Source organism: Urocampus carinirostris, chromosome 1 (assembly GCF_059441175.1).
Source record: "Urocampus carinirostris isolate Australia breed hairy pipefish chromosome 1, RoL_Ucar_1.0, whole genome shotgun sequence".
Classification (NCBI taxonomy): Eukaryota; Metazoa; Chordata; class Actinopteri; order Syngnathiformes; family Syngnathidae; genus Urocampus; species Urocampus carinirostris.
Window position 1 is genome coordinate 23,543,564 of NC_142349.1, and position 15,019 is coordinate 23,558,582.

Sequence of the window (15,019 nt, forward strand, 5' to 3'; positions counted from 1 at the left end):
GATTTAGGTATCTCTATTGTTTTTGAAATACAATTGTAGATATTTATAAAATATAATATTTTCATCTGTAATTCAGAAAGATAAATGGACTGTCAATATACCTTGATCAATCCATGAATGTTTTCACATATCAAAGTTTGATTTTAGTATGTTACCATTAGTGTCTACCATTCGAGCCAAAACAAATAGACTCAGAGGCTGCTTCTTCTCCAAATCTGTTGCAATACGAAATTCAAATTTCCACTGTACTAAACTGCATTTATTTTTCGTATCATGTTATCTGTATTTGCACTCTAAATGACCAATTAACTGTAAATAACCAATATTGATGATTGATCGCCGCTATCTCAGTTGCTGCTGACTGGGTTTTTATATTGTGTTCTGCCTTGTGTAATTTTCTCTCTCTCTCATAAATATATATATATGTATATATACAGTGAACAAAATAAGTATTTGAACACCCTGCTACTTTGCTATTTCTCCCACTTAGAAATAATGGAGGGGTCTGAAATTTTCATCGTAGGAGCATGTCTACTGTGAGAGAAATAAACTAAAAAGAAAAGCCAGTCTCCAGACCTGAACCCAATCGAAAATCTTTGGAGAAGCTCAAACTCCATGTTTCTCAGCGACAGCCCAGAAACCTGACTGATCTAGGAAAGATCTGTGTGGAGGAGTTGGCCAAGATCCCTCCTGTACTGTGTGCAAACCTGGTGAAAGACTAAAGACCTCTGTAATAGCAAACATAGGCTACCTTAACAAACATTAACATTCATTTTCTCAGGTGTTCAAATACTTATTTGCAGCTGCATCACACAGATAAAGTGTTAAAAAATCATGCATTTTGATTTCTGGATTTTTCTTTTTAGTTTATCTCTCTCGCAGCAGACATGCACCTACGATGAAAATATCAGACCCCTCCATGATTTCTAAGTGGGAGAAATAGCAAAATAGCAGGTAGTTCAAATACTAATTTTCTTTACTGTATATATTTACACATACATATATATATTATATATGCTTTGTCACTATTTTCTTTCTTAATGTAAACGTGCACTATATGGGGCAGCTTTGAATTCCCATGACAATGCATGTAATGACAATAAATGCGTTCTATTCTATTCTACTGAAAATGTTTGCGAGCTGCACGCCGCAACAGTCTTGTTCGCTTGTGTCACTTCCTCTGCATTTATTTCCACTTTTACTTGAGGAACTTTCACAACCAGTCATTTGCCTGCAGCAGCCAACAAAAGAATGCAACAAAAACAACTCAAACATCACTCAAGGGCCATGTTTCAACTTCAACAAAGGCTTTTATTTCCCTTACCCGTTTTCTTCTGAGCAGCCTCGGTTCAGATGCCAAGCTGATGGGTGCTTGTTTATTAACTTTCCCTCTTCGCACTGTTATTACTCCGCATTATGTAACTTTGGTATTTTGTGGGCTGCGCGAGCAAAACTTGGAAAGTCTTTCTCCCTCTCACTCTTTTTCACCGTCTCAAAATTCTCAGCAGGCAGAGTGTGGAGGAAGCTAATTTGAAAGTGTAAAGGTAGGCAGACTGTGCATTTCCCCAGAAAGGAATTTCACACCGGTAATTCATACTATTATGTTTTTGAAACAGCATGACTATTCATGAAGGGAACGTGCATGCCCAAGAAAACACAGATGAATGGCAAGATTGTTGTCAATTCTCATTTATGTAATCATAAAATATGTTCGCAAGGGGTCTCCAAATTTTACTGTGAGGGCCACATCACTTTTCCCTTCTCTAGTGAGAGCCGCGGGGTCAGTTTGTAAAAGAAAATGCTTAAATGTAAAAGATTATTCTCTTCCAGAAAGCCAAGTAAAAAAGTCAGAAAATAAGTTATGAAACTGCTAATGAAATAATTAATACCCAGATAACCCTCTCTGGATTATTTAATGAACCAAAGTCAGATCATAAATAAAATGATTATTAACACTCTTTTGGTTTTTCCCAGAAAAAAAAGTCCGTGCAACATAACTTTCTGTTCTGACGTGCACAGTCTTAAAAGGTCCAAGATCAGTTAGTTGTCAGAGTACTGGATCATTCGTGGTAAAGATGACTTTCCAAAAGAAATAATGTTTTATCTTATTGTCAAACTATTTTACTTACTGTAGCAGAGACGAATGTTAATTTTGGTGTGCGTTTCACCGGTTACAATGACAAATTCTATTTTATTTACTATGACAAGTATTGTCATTGTAACATTTGAAATACACAAAGAAATTAACATTTGTTTCTGGTACCTTGACTAAAGATTGTGTGATAATATAAAACCTGATGCCTTTTCATAATTCATTTAACTCACTTGTAGTCCAGTGTTTGGTGCTCCCACTGCAGTGACCTGGGTTTAATAGTGATAGTACACGTTTTTCATTGCCATATTTTAGCATGTTTTAAGGATTTTCTACGCCAAGTTACCAGTTCCTTCAGTACCATCAGAAGAAGAAGCGGCACAGGTCGGTGGCGGCGGAAAGAAGCACTATAGTACTGTCCTGTACTCTGAAAAAGGTGCAGACAATACCAAATCTAACTTACAGCAATGTACGGATATTTTTCGCCATCCCGAAAATTTTTTCGTATCGACCGTTTTTCGTAAGTGGAGGAGCGTCTGTATTTTGCAGAGCCAGAAATATATCTGCGATTAAAATATGCGATTTTTATTCTTGCGTGTGCATTTATCCAGACATATGATTTTTACATCTTGAGTAAATTGCGAATATATTTGTGGATTTCAACAATACGTGTGTACATATTTTTGACTTAATTCTCTCTCAGTATGAGTGTTGGTTAAAAATGACAGTAACATATATCTTTTGTTTTAATTTGCAGGAAGTTCTTCCAACTACAAGTTACCATTTTTTTGGCACGGCACATTGTAAATGCCCATGATTGAGGCATAATCCTTGCACTAAAACACGATTAGGTCTAGCATGCACCCGTCCCCTTGGGCGCGAGCCATAGGGGGCAATGACGCTTCATAGGACAATGACAAAGTCACGCTCGCTGCCGTTAAACACGAGGCAATAGGAAATGCAATTAGAAAGCAAAGCTACTAGAGGAGTGTCAGCATCATTTTTAAGCAGACTTGTTGAGAAACATGGCAATTATTTCAATTATTCACATACACTTCACCCAAAATGTAAGCACTTTTCAATTCTTGTAAACAAAAGATTCAAATTCAAGCATTTTCAAGAATTTCAAGAGCCCATACGAACCCTGGTTTAAATCCTGTTGCAACGCAAAACGTGAATCAGAGTTGTTAGGATGTTGAGGGGCATCGGGTTTAAAAGAGCAGCAACATGACTGGTGCATTAGTTCAGAGGTTGTCCTGGTTTCCCGTCACTTATCTGAGCAGCTGATGCGCCAGCGGCCATGCCAGTTCTTAGGAGCACCGACGGTTCAATGGCCATCTCCTTGAACAACTTCTCCCCTTTGCTCCGTGGTCACAGTGAATTAAGTCAGCCTTGCAGATAGCACCAAGGATTTTTACTGAAGCCCTTTAAGCAGCTTACACACTTGAATGTCAGTGTTAACTGCCAATTAATTTAATGTGTGCTGATGCGATGCAATAAATAAGAATACCAAAAATGTGTTCTCTATTAGGTTATTGCTCAATTGGTTGCAAAATTCGGGAGATACCTAGGGCCTTTTAAGTGGAAGTTTTCCTACTCATCATCTGCTTCAGACTAGGGTTGGGCAGATCAAACTAGATATCGATACTTAGCAAGTACTTTGATCGGGTCAATACAATTGTCCTGGGATTGAAACTTCACCCCTCTAGCAATTTTTTCAAATTGCAGCTTCTTTATGTAGATAGTGCAGCCCTTCTCTCTCACCCAGTTCCCTCAGCCAATCTCAAAGTCTGTCTGTTTGTGAAACTAACAGGCATATTTTTAGCATCTCTCCCTACCTGGCCTGCTGCGCTATCTTGCCTGCCAGACATAAGAGAGGGCCAAATTTTCATGTGCTCCCTTAACAGAAGCTAAATACGACAAACGGGAAGTGCAGGGCTTTTTTAGCAACAGAAGAGGACAATGCCAGGTGTCATTTGGGAGGCTAAAGTGGTCCGGTACCGTGGCAAACTTATATAAACACATGAAAAAAGTTCACTCTCAAGAAAGCAACAAGCTGCAAACAAAAATGTAAACATGTTACTGTTTCTGAACAAAAACCTCTAAATCCCTTGTCACTATGGCAACAGAGCTAAAAGGGCTTGGTCGTTACATTGCCGATTTTTTGGTTTGAAACTCTTTTCTTCTGCTCTGTAAAAGTTGTTGTAAAATATGTTTTTATACTGTTATAAGTTTTTAGATTGCACCATTTACACTATTTTTCAAACACAAAAAACAACAGGAACGATGCCTACAGCATATGCAGTACAGTACACACATGTGTATCATTAATTCATTTCCTCGAATATGTTACATGATCATTTTGCTTAATAAGCCAATCAGTTGCTTTAATTGAAAATTGATGAATCTAAAACCTATAAGTGTCACTGTAGGTTGCTGCATTTTACTGCAATTTTAAAGAGACTGATTATTTTCACATAACCATGCTAAAGTTGGGAATAAAAGGGGACACAATAATGAATGCCTTAGGCTGTGTCACAATAATGTGAAAATCCAGTCATTGCTTTGAATGAATGTACTTATAACGAGATGAGGAACTGGTCATAAAGTAGTCATGTATGGTTTTTCACATGAGACGTTAAACTGGTCTGATGTGAAAAAGACTCGCAGCTTGACAACATCCAGAGCATGCATCTGTGTAATACAAGAAATCTGGGCACTTGTAAAATTGAAGTACATGAAAGCCTTTAAGCTTAAAACCACATTTTTTGTGTGTGTGTCTATAATTTGCAAGATTATAGTAACAATAGAGCGGCATGGCACCTAAATGGTTAGCGCGTCTGCCACAGAGGTCTGGACCTGGGTCCAATACCAGCTACCGGTCTCCCTTTGCGTCGTTTGCATATTCTTCCTGTGCCTGCGTCGGTTTCCTCTGGGCACTCCAGTCTCCTCCCACATTCCAAAATCATGCATGGCAAGTCGATTGGCTGGTCTAAATTGTCCCTGGCTTTAAGTGAGCCTATAAGTGTCTCTTTGACCCCTGACCACTGCCCGAAAGCTGGGATGTGCTCCAGCAACCCCGCATTCTAGTATCGATAGGTGGGTCAGAAAATGGTAGGATGTTACTGTTACTGAGTGTGATTTTATCAACACTCCGATTGGTTGCCTTTGTTAGCATAACAAAAGAATTAAAAAAAACAAGACAATTAATAAACATCAGATGCCCTGAAAATAATATTTAAAAAGAAATAATACTTGATTAAAATTTTGTTTGTAGAATAGGTTAAAACACATACGGTTTGCTTTAGATCGATCTGTGCTGGTGAGCGAAGATAGATTAATTGGTTGCCAACGCTTCATAAAAGCAAAATCAAACACAAAATGCAAGGTACGACTTATTGGTCTGAGTTTTGTTTATATTTGGGGATACCTCTACATTTAGCCCTTTCTAATTCTTCAACTTAATCATTAAAAAAGTGCACCATCCCTCTTTTATTTGACTTTCTTCACTTAGGTCATTAGGTAAATTCTTGTAATACACTTGAACAACCACCACTGCCTGCAAAGTGATGCAAAGGCAAACAGAATTGCAGTTACACATGTCAAGATAATTAAAACAACTAACAAATCACATATTAAACAGCATTTGATGAATATCACAAAGGATTAATTGAAATCAAAAATAAGTAAGGAGGGAGCTTAACAAACGATTCACGGAAGCTCATTCCAAAGATTGAGGTGGGCAATGGAAAAGCCTCAGTGCCCTCTAAGCATCTGTTTGTCTCATCTGGAGTGTTTGAAGACCCCGAAGAGGTGATGTGGCCCAAGGCAATTCAATTTTTTTTTAATGAATGAACGGAATCAGATACAAAAATCAACAGAGAGAAGGAAGGTCAATGTTGAATTTATGTACTGAAATTCTTAAAGAAGACTGTCCAAGCATAAAATGCATTGTAATAAACTAGATAAGCTGAGACAAATAAAAATGACTGGCTTTACCTTTGGTACCTAGAAAAACCCTAGATCAAAATACACACATCAGACAGTCCTATTGAAAACCCTTTTTATCTAAAGATTTAGATTTGGGACGGTTATCTTTAAATAAGGAGCCATACCAAGATGGCCCTGGCAGTTTACTCACTTTATAAAGCCAATAAAGATTTTTCTGTTTCAGACTATATCTATCGTCCACTTTACAAGACCGTCTCGGAAAATTTGAATATTGTGATCTGTAACGCAATTAAAAATACAAAAATATGTCATACAGTATGGATTCATTACAAATCAACTAGAAAATTGCAAATCTTTTGTCTTTTTAATATTGCTAATAATGTTGTAAAGCCTACTAGTATACTTTTCTATGATATTATGACATGGGATATTCTAATTTTTTAGGGATTTAGCATGATTAAAATTCATCCATTGGGAGTAGAGGTAAGATCGGGCCCAGAAAAAGCACCCGAGCCCGACGCAGGCCCGAGGGGTATTAAACCCGACCCGGACCGAGCCCGACTAATTAACTGGATTTGCTGGCCCGGCCCGAGGGGGCCCGAAATTACATATTTTATTTATAAGGAGGGGTGATTTATGATAACAAATTAAACTCTGCCTTTTGTTACAACATCTAGGCCTAAGTTAAATAAAACTGTATAAACATTTACATCATTTTTTGAGGTAGCGAAAACATTTAAGGGCGTCCGTCATTTTGACGACTTGATCATTGGGCCATAATCCACAGCAGCAGTAGTAGTACGTCCTTAAGATTTTAGCGCGGCACTATCATTGAGGGGGTGTTGACGTGTTGTGCCCTTTTCCGACTCCTATGCAAACCCCCCCCCCCCCTGATCGTATTCTATATAAAACGCTTATTAAAACAATAAAGCGAGCTAATTATAATAATTGGGAGATCCTAGTCTATATAACGCGTTTATTTAAACAATAAAGCGTGATTTTATTCTGCAAATTGCGTTTTTTAACGCGGATGAAAATGTCACCAACGTCAATGTACACTTCCGACAAAAGCGATCGTATTCTATATAAAACGCTTATTAAAACTCTTACCAGAGTGCGTTTTCCTCGTCAGTTCTCCTCTCTTGAGTTTATCCTTAACTTCTTGTTGGTCCGACTCCATATCGGGGATACCAGGCCAAAATCACGCGAATTAGCGGAGGGGAAGATTATTAAGAGGACAGCATTCACGTCACGTGCACAGAGCATGCTCTGGCTCCGTTAAAAGCAATTACAGCTCCTTCTCCGTTTTATCCAAATTATTTATTTTATAACAAGTATTCCTTGGTCTACTATCCATACATAGTTTAAGTATATATTTTTAATGAACATATATTTATAATTATTAATTAATTTAAAAAAAAAAGAAAAAAAAAAAAAAAAAAAAAAAAGCAGGACCGAATCCGACCCGACCCGACCGTATGACTGACATTTCAGGCCCGACCCGGTCTGAAATTGCCTCGGGTTCGGGTTCGGGTTCGGGCTCGGGCCATGAATCTTAGCTCTAATTGGGAGACTTGAACCCTCACAGCAACACTGGAAAATAGTTTCTAGGCCATGAAGATGCGATGCTTCAGTAAACTTCTAGGCATCAGCTTCATAACCCATGTGACAAACAAAAAGGTGCTCAACACTATCAGGGGGCACACATTAGACCCTACGAAGAACTGTTGCCAACTGTGCACAGAAAACTGCAGTGGTATGGTCATGTCACCAGATCTTCAGGACTGGCCACGATTAATCTCCAGGGCCTAGTCCAAGGGGGCAGGAGGAGAGGAAGACTGAAAAAGAACTGGGCCAACAACATTCAGGAGTGGACTGGTGCAAACTTTGCCATGACCCAAAAACAGGCCAGGAACCGTTAACAGTAGGGCAAGTAGTCCAGAGTTGCGTCGTCATTGATGCCCTGACAACCCAGGCAGTTAAGGGATCCGTGAACTGTGCAAGCATTATTGATTTCAAGTTATCTAATTCAGTCTTTAATATTTTAGTTGAATTGTAAATAATCCGGAATGCAAGACATTTTTGTTCTATTAATTGAATTCCAGAAAAAAAAGATTATCACAAATTTTCCGAGACAGTCCTGTAAGTCACATATTCACTCGAGCATGAACCAGCTGTGTGGAAGTATTCTGAACACTCCACAAAATCCTAAACTATATTGGTTTACAGCCAGTGCAGATTGATAACATGTGTTAGTGTCCCGACACAAAATTGTGTAACGTCATCATTGGACTGTGTGCAGGAATGCGTAGTGGGTGTGGAGCTGTTGCGGATGCCAGACTGAGGATTCACAAACACCGGGCCCAGGTTCAGGAAGAGGTCAGGGAGGAAAGGCTGGTCACTGTGTACAGCCCTCGTGAAGACGTATCCAAATGTCAGCGGCTCTGACCACACCAAAATTCCCTCGGGCGGTTGAAATAAGGGGGTTAGCGATCCTACATTATGGATACGACGGATATGCCGTAGGTCGTGCCGGGGGAGTGAAGGAGGAAGCAGATGTGCACATCGGCAGGGAAGAGAGCCACGAAAGGAGGAAATACAACTAGCTATTGTTTGGCAAATAAAGAGGACGTCGGCCGGGCCACGAGAAAGGCAGCTGAGGACAGTTTACCCTTTTTGTGCTAAGACTTAGTGGCACATGTGATTGGGAAAGGTTCTAAGCTTTTTGAGAAAATTAAACTTTTTTCATTTGCAAAGGTTCTATTTAGCTAGCTAAAACCTTAATACTGTAGGCTCTTTCAGATAACTTATGAAAACATAAGTTTCTTATATGGTTTGTGGACCTTTTAGTTGTCAATCTCTTGGTTGGCAGTACATGTTTGTGGATAAGTCTACCAATCAGTGAAAGTAAAGAGCTTGAATTCCAAGTTAGTTTCAGGAGTGCCACACATTTGCGCTTAGTTAACAGTACGACAGTTAATGAATGCCTTAGTTGCTTTTGTGACTGTCTTGCCTTTCTTATTTGCACGTGCATTGTCTTAACTGTCGCAATCCCCCCTTTCAGTCTTCTGCCATTTATAACATGTATGCCGGTATCCAGGAGGTCAATTTCACAATAGATGAACAAGCACCTTCTTTTACTGGTCAGGTTTCAAATTAAGATGGTGTAACAAAATACAGACTTCCTAAAAGTTAGTCTTCTTTCTGCTTTTTTCCTTTTCAATGTTGTGCGAAGAACACAAACATTACCATCTCCAGCAAACAACATTGATCCAGTGCGGAACAGCATGCGGCGACTTTGCTGCTGTGTCTGGCATGCATTTTAGAATCTCACTTCAAACGTTGTATTTTTAGCAAAGACTTTGGAGTTAGAATAAAAATCAACTTTGTATTGTAAATTTTTTTACAGTATGATCCCTGATGATTAATAGTAAACTAGCATTAAAAGCAAGGACCCATCGTCACAAATGGTGGCAATCAGTGTCCATTTGGCTACTAGTTGCTCCCTTGTCAAGCATGTCCAAATACAGTGATCCTTCATTTATTGCGGGGTTTGGTTTCAAAATAAATACTCTATATACAATACTCTATTACGACACCGAAACTAGAGAGCAAACCCTTTTTCAAGGCTCCAGGATTTTCTTAACAAATAAAGGTAACAGCAGAGAATTATTTTACAGTTCTTGTAACCGAGGAAAGTAATTGTGTTCCAGGAAAGTGATCCTTTGTAATATGTTAATCCCAATTCTGATTGTTAAATAATCCAACATGCATAATTTTTATTCAATTACAGAGACAAAGTGTTATTTTGTATCAAATTACAAATCTATTTGTTCTTTCTGCCAAGCTATTTTGTCAGTTTATGGAACTCCTCTGAATAGTCACTTTGCTCATACATTTCAATGTTGGGAATTGTGGAGGTTCACTTTTGTGACCTTAGTGTTGCATTGTAAGTCAATGTGAGTCACCACCACTTCATTATTTTGCATCCTGGCACCAGCAAATTTGATAGGGCAAGAATGCAGGTTTGTGTGGGCATGCTGCTGCTGCAGTTTTCCGGCTGACTTCATTTCCACACATTGATCAAATGGCTTTTGAAATCAAACTCCCACCCACCCACTCAATTTTTTGGTTGAATTGGCATAATGAATCTTCAGTATACAGTACAAGATTCTCAGAATGGTGACATTAAAAGGAAAAGTTCTATGATTTGATAAGCCTTGAGTCAAAGAGGCTGCTTAAACAGTGGTGTCACATACTGTCATGTACACATCCACACTGAATGGATTTCTATCACTGAAGAGTTTGAAATAAGACCATGAAGAGTGATCAATTCAAGTTCAAATGCTGAATCGTACTAAAAGCTGTTTGTTAGCTTTACACACAGACCACAAACAAGTGTGAATCACCATAAATTATGAAATGATTGCTTATTAGCAAAATGTTATCACAGCCCCACAAGACCTATGGACAAAGCATGTGTTTCCATTGTTGCTGACATTATTGATACAAGCGAGCATGAATACATTCAGCTCAATATACAATACCTAGGGTTTAATTTCCTGGGTAGTATTGTCAAGTCAAGTCAAGTCATCTTTATTTGTATAGCCCTAAATCACGAAGAGTCTCAAAGGGCTTCACAGATTATTACACTATATTACACAGACTATTTTTCAGCCGACGAGAAGAGTAGGTTATTCATATGTAAATATATAAGAGTTAAAAAGGCAGAAAAAAACATCAAAAAAGCATTTTCCCTTAAGCTGTGCCGCCTATCACCAACAATACCGCTAATCTGTCTAATCACAGAGCATCAGGAACCATTTTTGACAGGTCCAGCTGGTAAGACCACCCACCGCCTGACAGCCTGAGGCGCCATGTGAACCTATTGTTATGTGGCTCTCACAATCTGCTACAAGAACTAGTTGCAGTGTGCACTCCTCCAATTAAAATATTGCTTTAAATCATGTTGATCATTATATTTGGAGCATGTGTATCTTTAACAAATGTCGGATAATGTAAAAATACATTTATAAGGAAGAGGGAACAAAAACAACATTTTGTTTCCACCCTGAAACATTGGGCAGCCAGGCTAGTGTATGTAAACAAACAAATTTAATTAAAACGCAAATGTATTGAAGCAGTTCACTTCACGTAATTCCTAATACGGAATGCAACAAGACTAAATTACATTATATTCCAGGTTTGTTGCGCTAACATGTAAACCCCACAGAGGCATTTAGATGCTGGGTACTATTTTATCAGCCAGGAACCCGCCAGCTTCGTCAAAAAGTGTGTGAACTCAGGCAGGCGATACTGATCATTGTTGTTTTACTTAGAGGTACATTGTGTAGTATTTGACCACTAGACAGCACTGTAAGTGTGTTCCAACTACAGGGGAATCAAACGTCTCAGCCTTCCTGTTCAGGGTACTGGAGAGAAGGTTTCATCATGAAGTCGAATCTCTGATCCAAGAGGAGCAGTGTGGTTTTTGTTCGGGACAGTAGACCAGATCTACACACTCTGCAGACACTCTGCCGGGTCCTTGAGGGTGCATGGAAGCTTGCCCATCTGTTCTACATGTGTTTTGTGGTTCCCCGGGGACCCCCGTGTGGGATGCTCCAGGAGTATGGGATACTGTCTTATCAGGGCTGTGCAGTCCCAGTATGCCCGGTGCCAGTTGAGGTGGCCCGGGCCTCTGATAAGGATGCCTTCTGCGCGCATCCCTCGAGAGGTGTTCCGCGTATGCCCCATCGGCAGGAATCCCTGGGGACAACCCAAGATACACTGGAGAGACTATGTCTCTAGGCTGGCCAGGGAACGCTTTGGGATCCTGTCAGATGAGCTGGATGAAGTGGCTTGGAATAGGGAGGTCTGAGCTTCCCTGCTCAGGCGGCAGCCCCCACGATCCAACCCCAGATAAGACGAAGGAAAAAAAATGGAAAAAGATAAAAAGCATCATGACACCTTGAAAGTGAAGATGGGGCGCTCCAGACATATACCCAGGATGCTGGGGCTAAGGTAGGCATTTTGACCTATTAATTTGACTTACTAACTAGTGTTTCATGTTTTTGTATTTAGATTCACTTTGCATGAACTGCTGTGAAAATTAATTAAATTTTTATTTTTACAAATTCACACATTTATAAAAACGATAAGTGTTAAAATCTTGAATATTGAAAAATATTTTTAAATAATGGTTTTATAATCATACCATTGAATCGCAATCATAATTGAATCACGAGGGACTAAAACTTTCCGACCGCTACTCCGTATAGTCAATCAAGATTTTATTTAAAACTAACATAGTAATAAACCTGGTCTTAACAGTTCAACTGTTGAAGAACTAAATCAGTCTGAGTGGTTGAAATACTACTGGTATACTGTAATCAATCAAATAATCCCTTTTTTCCCCTTTTTGGATAAACATAACAGAAATAATAGTAGCCCACTATAGTAAAATAACTTGATAAAAACTGCACTCTTAGGTGCTTTTGTGTGCCTTTAAGTTGATTTGGGGAAAACAAAACCAAAGAATAAGACTTCTTAGGTTTCAATCATTTAACTTAACCTGCCATACCCTAGTGCTGACCAATTGCTTTGGGATACAGAGCTCTCCTGAGACTAGGAAAGAGTATGAAACACTATTCATTTTTTGAAATACTGCTCCTTGTGTTGAGATGAGAGTGAACATAAGGCAGGAAGCGAAAATCAGCGGTTGAAAAGTAGTTGGACAAAAAGTATGCCAAGACTAAAAAAAAAGAAAGTGATGCAAATTAGATGCAATTGTGCTCACCGGGTGAGTTAATCTCCTTTCAATTTTTGTATTACTATTAACATCTAGCAATGCAAATTACGACTAATCTCTTGGAACCACTATAAAAGCGGAAGCTAGTGCTGGCATATTTACATTGCGTGAAATAATAATTATTAGTTTCATTTTGTCGAAAGTAGATATGTATCCTATGTGTCTTTATAATCGACTAGAACACCGGAAAAAGAAAAAATGTGTGATGAAGAATTTTTTTTACTCGGGCTGGAGATTTTATGGTTGTGTATGGGACTGTTTTTTTTTGTGACCTAAAGCCACAAGAATTCCACTGTACATCTGATGTAGTGCTTGTAATGACAGTTGACAGGCTACCCTGAGTAACTGCCTAAAAGTATTCAGACTTCAAGTCTCCCTGTGTGAGAAAACCACATTTACGCCATATTGTTCCGACGGTGTCCACATATCATCCAGCTGTGAAATCCTTCTCATCCCAGAGTGGCTTTCCAGAGAAGCAAGACATGGAGTGCATGAAATATATGGGACGCAGGCTTTCGTTTGTCTCCCAGGAAACAACGCTGCATTGGGTTTTTCTCTACACCTGGGCAGAAACACAGCTCAAATTTCATTCCCGGCCACAATTCTGGTTCTATGTACACCCACACGCTGTCCCATAAGCCTCTTGATCCTATTCCTGCGCAAACGCCCAGAGAAGACAAGAAATCTACAGGCAGCTAACTAATGCATTTTCCTGATTTCCAGCTGCCTAAAGCAGCAGCAAAAATAAATGTTCTCATTGAGCTTGATGCTATACACCCCAAAACAGGTGTGAATACTTATGCTGGCCCCCCAGCCTTCTCTCACCAATCCCACACCCAACTTAAACACCCTCAGGAGGATCCCAATCGAATGCACGGTATTTGGTAAATTAAAATATTTGTATCATCCTAGTGTGTACATTTCACATTACCATTTGAACTGCTTGAACTAAAAAAAAATCAAAAACTAGACATCCCCTTCCAAGATTAAATGTTGGCAAAGCAATATTTTTGGAAAGTCAAGTGAGCTTCTTGGAGATGGTGAATGATTAATCTCCCAGAATTAATATACCATTGTGATATTTTTCACATGCCGGCACACCTCATTATTGTCAACCAATTAAGTTGCGGTTGGCCTGCAAAACTTGATTGTGCAAAACTTTAGCTCTGAGCCTCGAGCCTCAATGTTTTTTTGTATAGTTTTGACATTTCGAGATAAACCCCCCCCTTTGCATTTTGGTTTCTAAAAAAAAAAAAGAATGCCCCGACTTGATAACATTCCAAATCAAGGACCTTTCCTATTATTGAGACCATTCTTACCTGCAGCCGAATGAATGAGGATGCTCTGGTTGGGCCGCAGGTGACCGAAGTCAAACAACATCATGTAGGCGGTAATGTAATTGACCGGTATGGCAGCAGCTTCCTCGAAACTCATGCCCTCCGGAATCAGGAAAGTGTGATTGGCTGGCACCACCACTACCTCCTGCCACAGGCCGAAGCGACTTAGCACCATCACCTTGTCACCAACCTGGGAAACAACAAGTCAGTAGTCAGTAATTATGGATAGGGAAAAAGAAATTAATTAAAAAAAAAATAAGAAGTCACCATTGCAACTGGAAATCCTTAAGATAATAATGAATTAACATATAATCTGAGTATGGCTGGAATTAACGAATACTTTATTAATCGCTGAATCAATAGTTTATTTTATGCAAATAATCAGATTTTCAAAAACACGTTTTAATTTCCTCCCCTTTTTTTAAAAATTGAAGTTTTGGACGGATAAAAACAACAAAATGTTCTATTACAGAAAAAAAAATTAAAAATCCAAGTGTTTGTAAAATAGCTTAATAATTACAAAAAAACATAAATGCATGCGTTATAACAAGCAAAAAAAAAGAGGTAACGTCGGAGCAGAATGCAAGTACTTAGATAAATCAAAAGGACCTCGAACATTTGTAATTTTTTCATTGTTTGAAATATGTTGATCTTTTAATTTGTTTTACTTACACTGACAGGAGTAGCCCTCCGATTTCAATAATAAAGGTCACTTATTTATTCGTTCATACATCAAAATATATCCTAGAGGCATCCTTTGCCAGACCAAAGTGCGACTACTAGATCATTGCAGTACCAATGGGTACGTCACACAACAAAATGTGGTCTCAA

At 38.9% G+C, this 15,019-nt stretch overlaps 2 protein-coding genes across 3 annotated transcripts in view; one reads left to right on the forward strand and one right to left on the reverse strand.

Annotated features, from left to right (window-relative positions):
* The window catches only part of LOC148373992 (uncharacterized), a 39,044-nt gene extending 29,718 nt beyond the window's left edge, over positions 1-9,326 (forward strand). Inside the window, exon 7 of the mRNA XM_088330976.1 lies at positions 8,346-9,326. Coding sequence (XP_088187102.1) covers positions 8,346-8,491 — 146 coding nt within the window. The 3' untranslated portion in view covers positions 8,492-9,326. The remainder of the gene's footprint in view (positions 1-8,345) is intronic.
* The window catches only part of vat1 (vesicle amine transport 1), a 48,434-nt gene that overhangs the window by 20,467 nt on the left and 12,948 nt on the right, over positions 1-15,019 (reverse strand). For both annotated transcript variants that reach the window (XM_088331031.1, XM_088331022.1), the window contains exon 2: positions 14,171-14,378. In XM_088331031.1, coding sequence (XP_088187157.1) covers positions 14,171-14,378 — 208 coding nt within the window. The remainder of the gene's footprint in view (positions 1-14,170; positions 14,379-15,019) is intronic.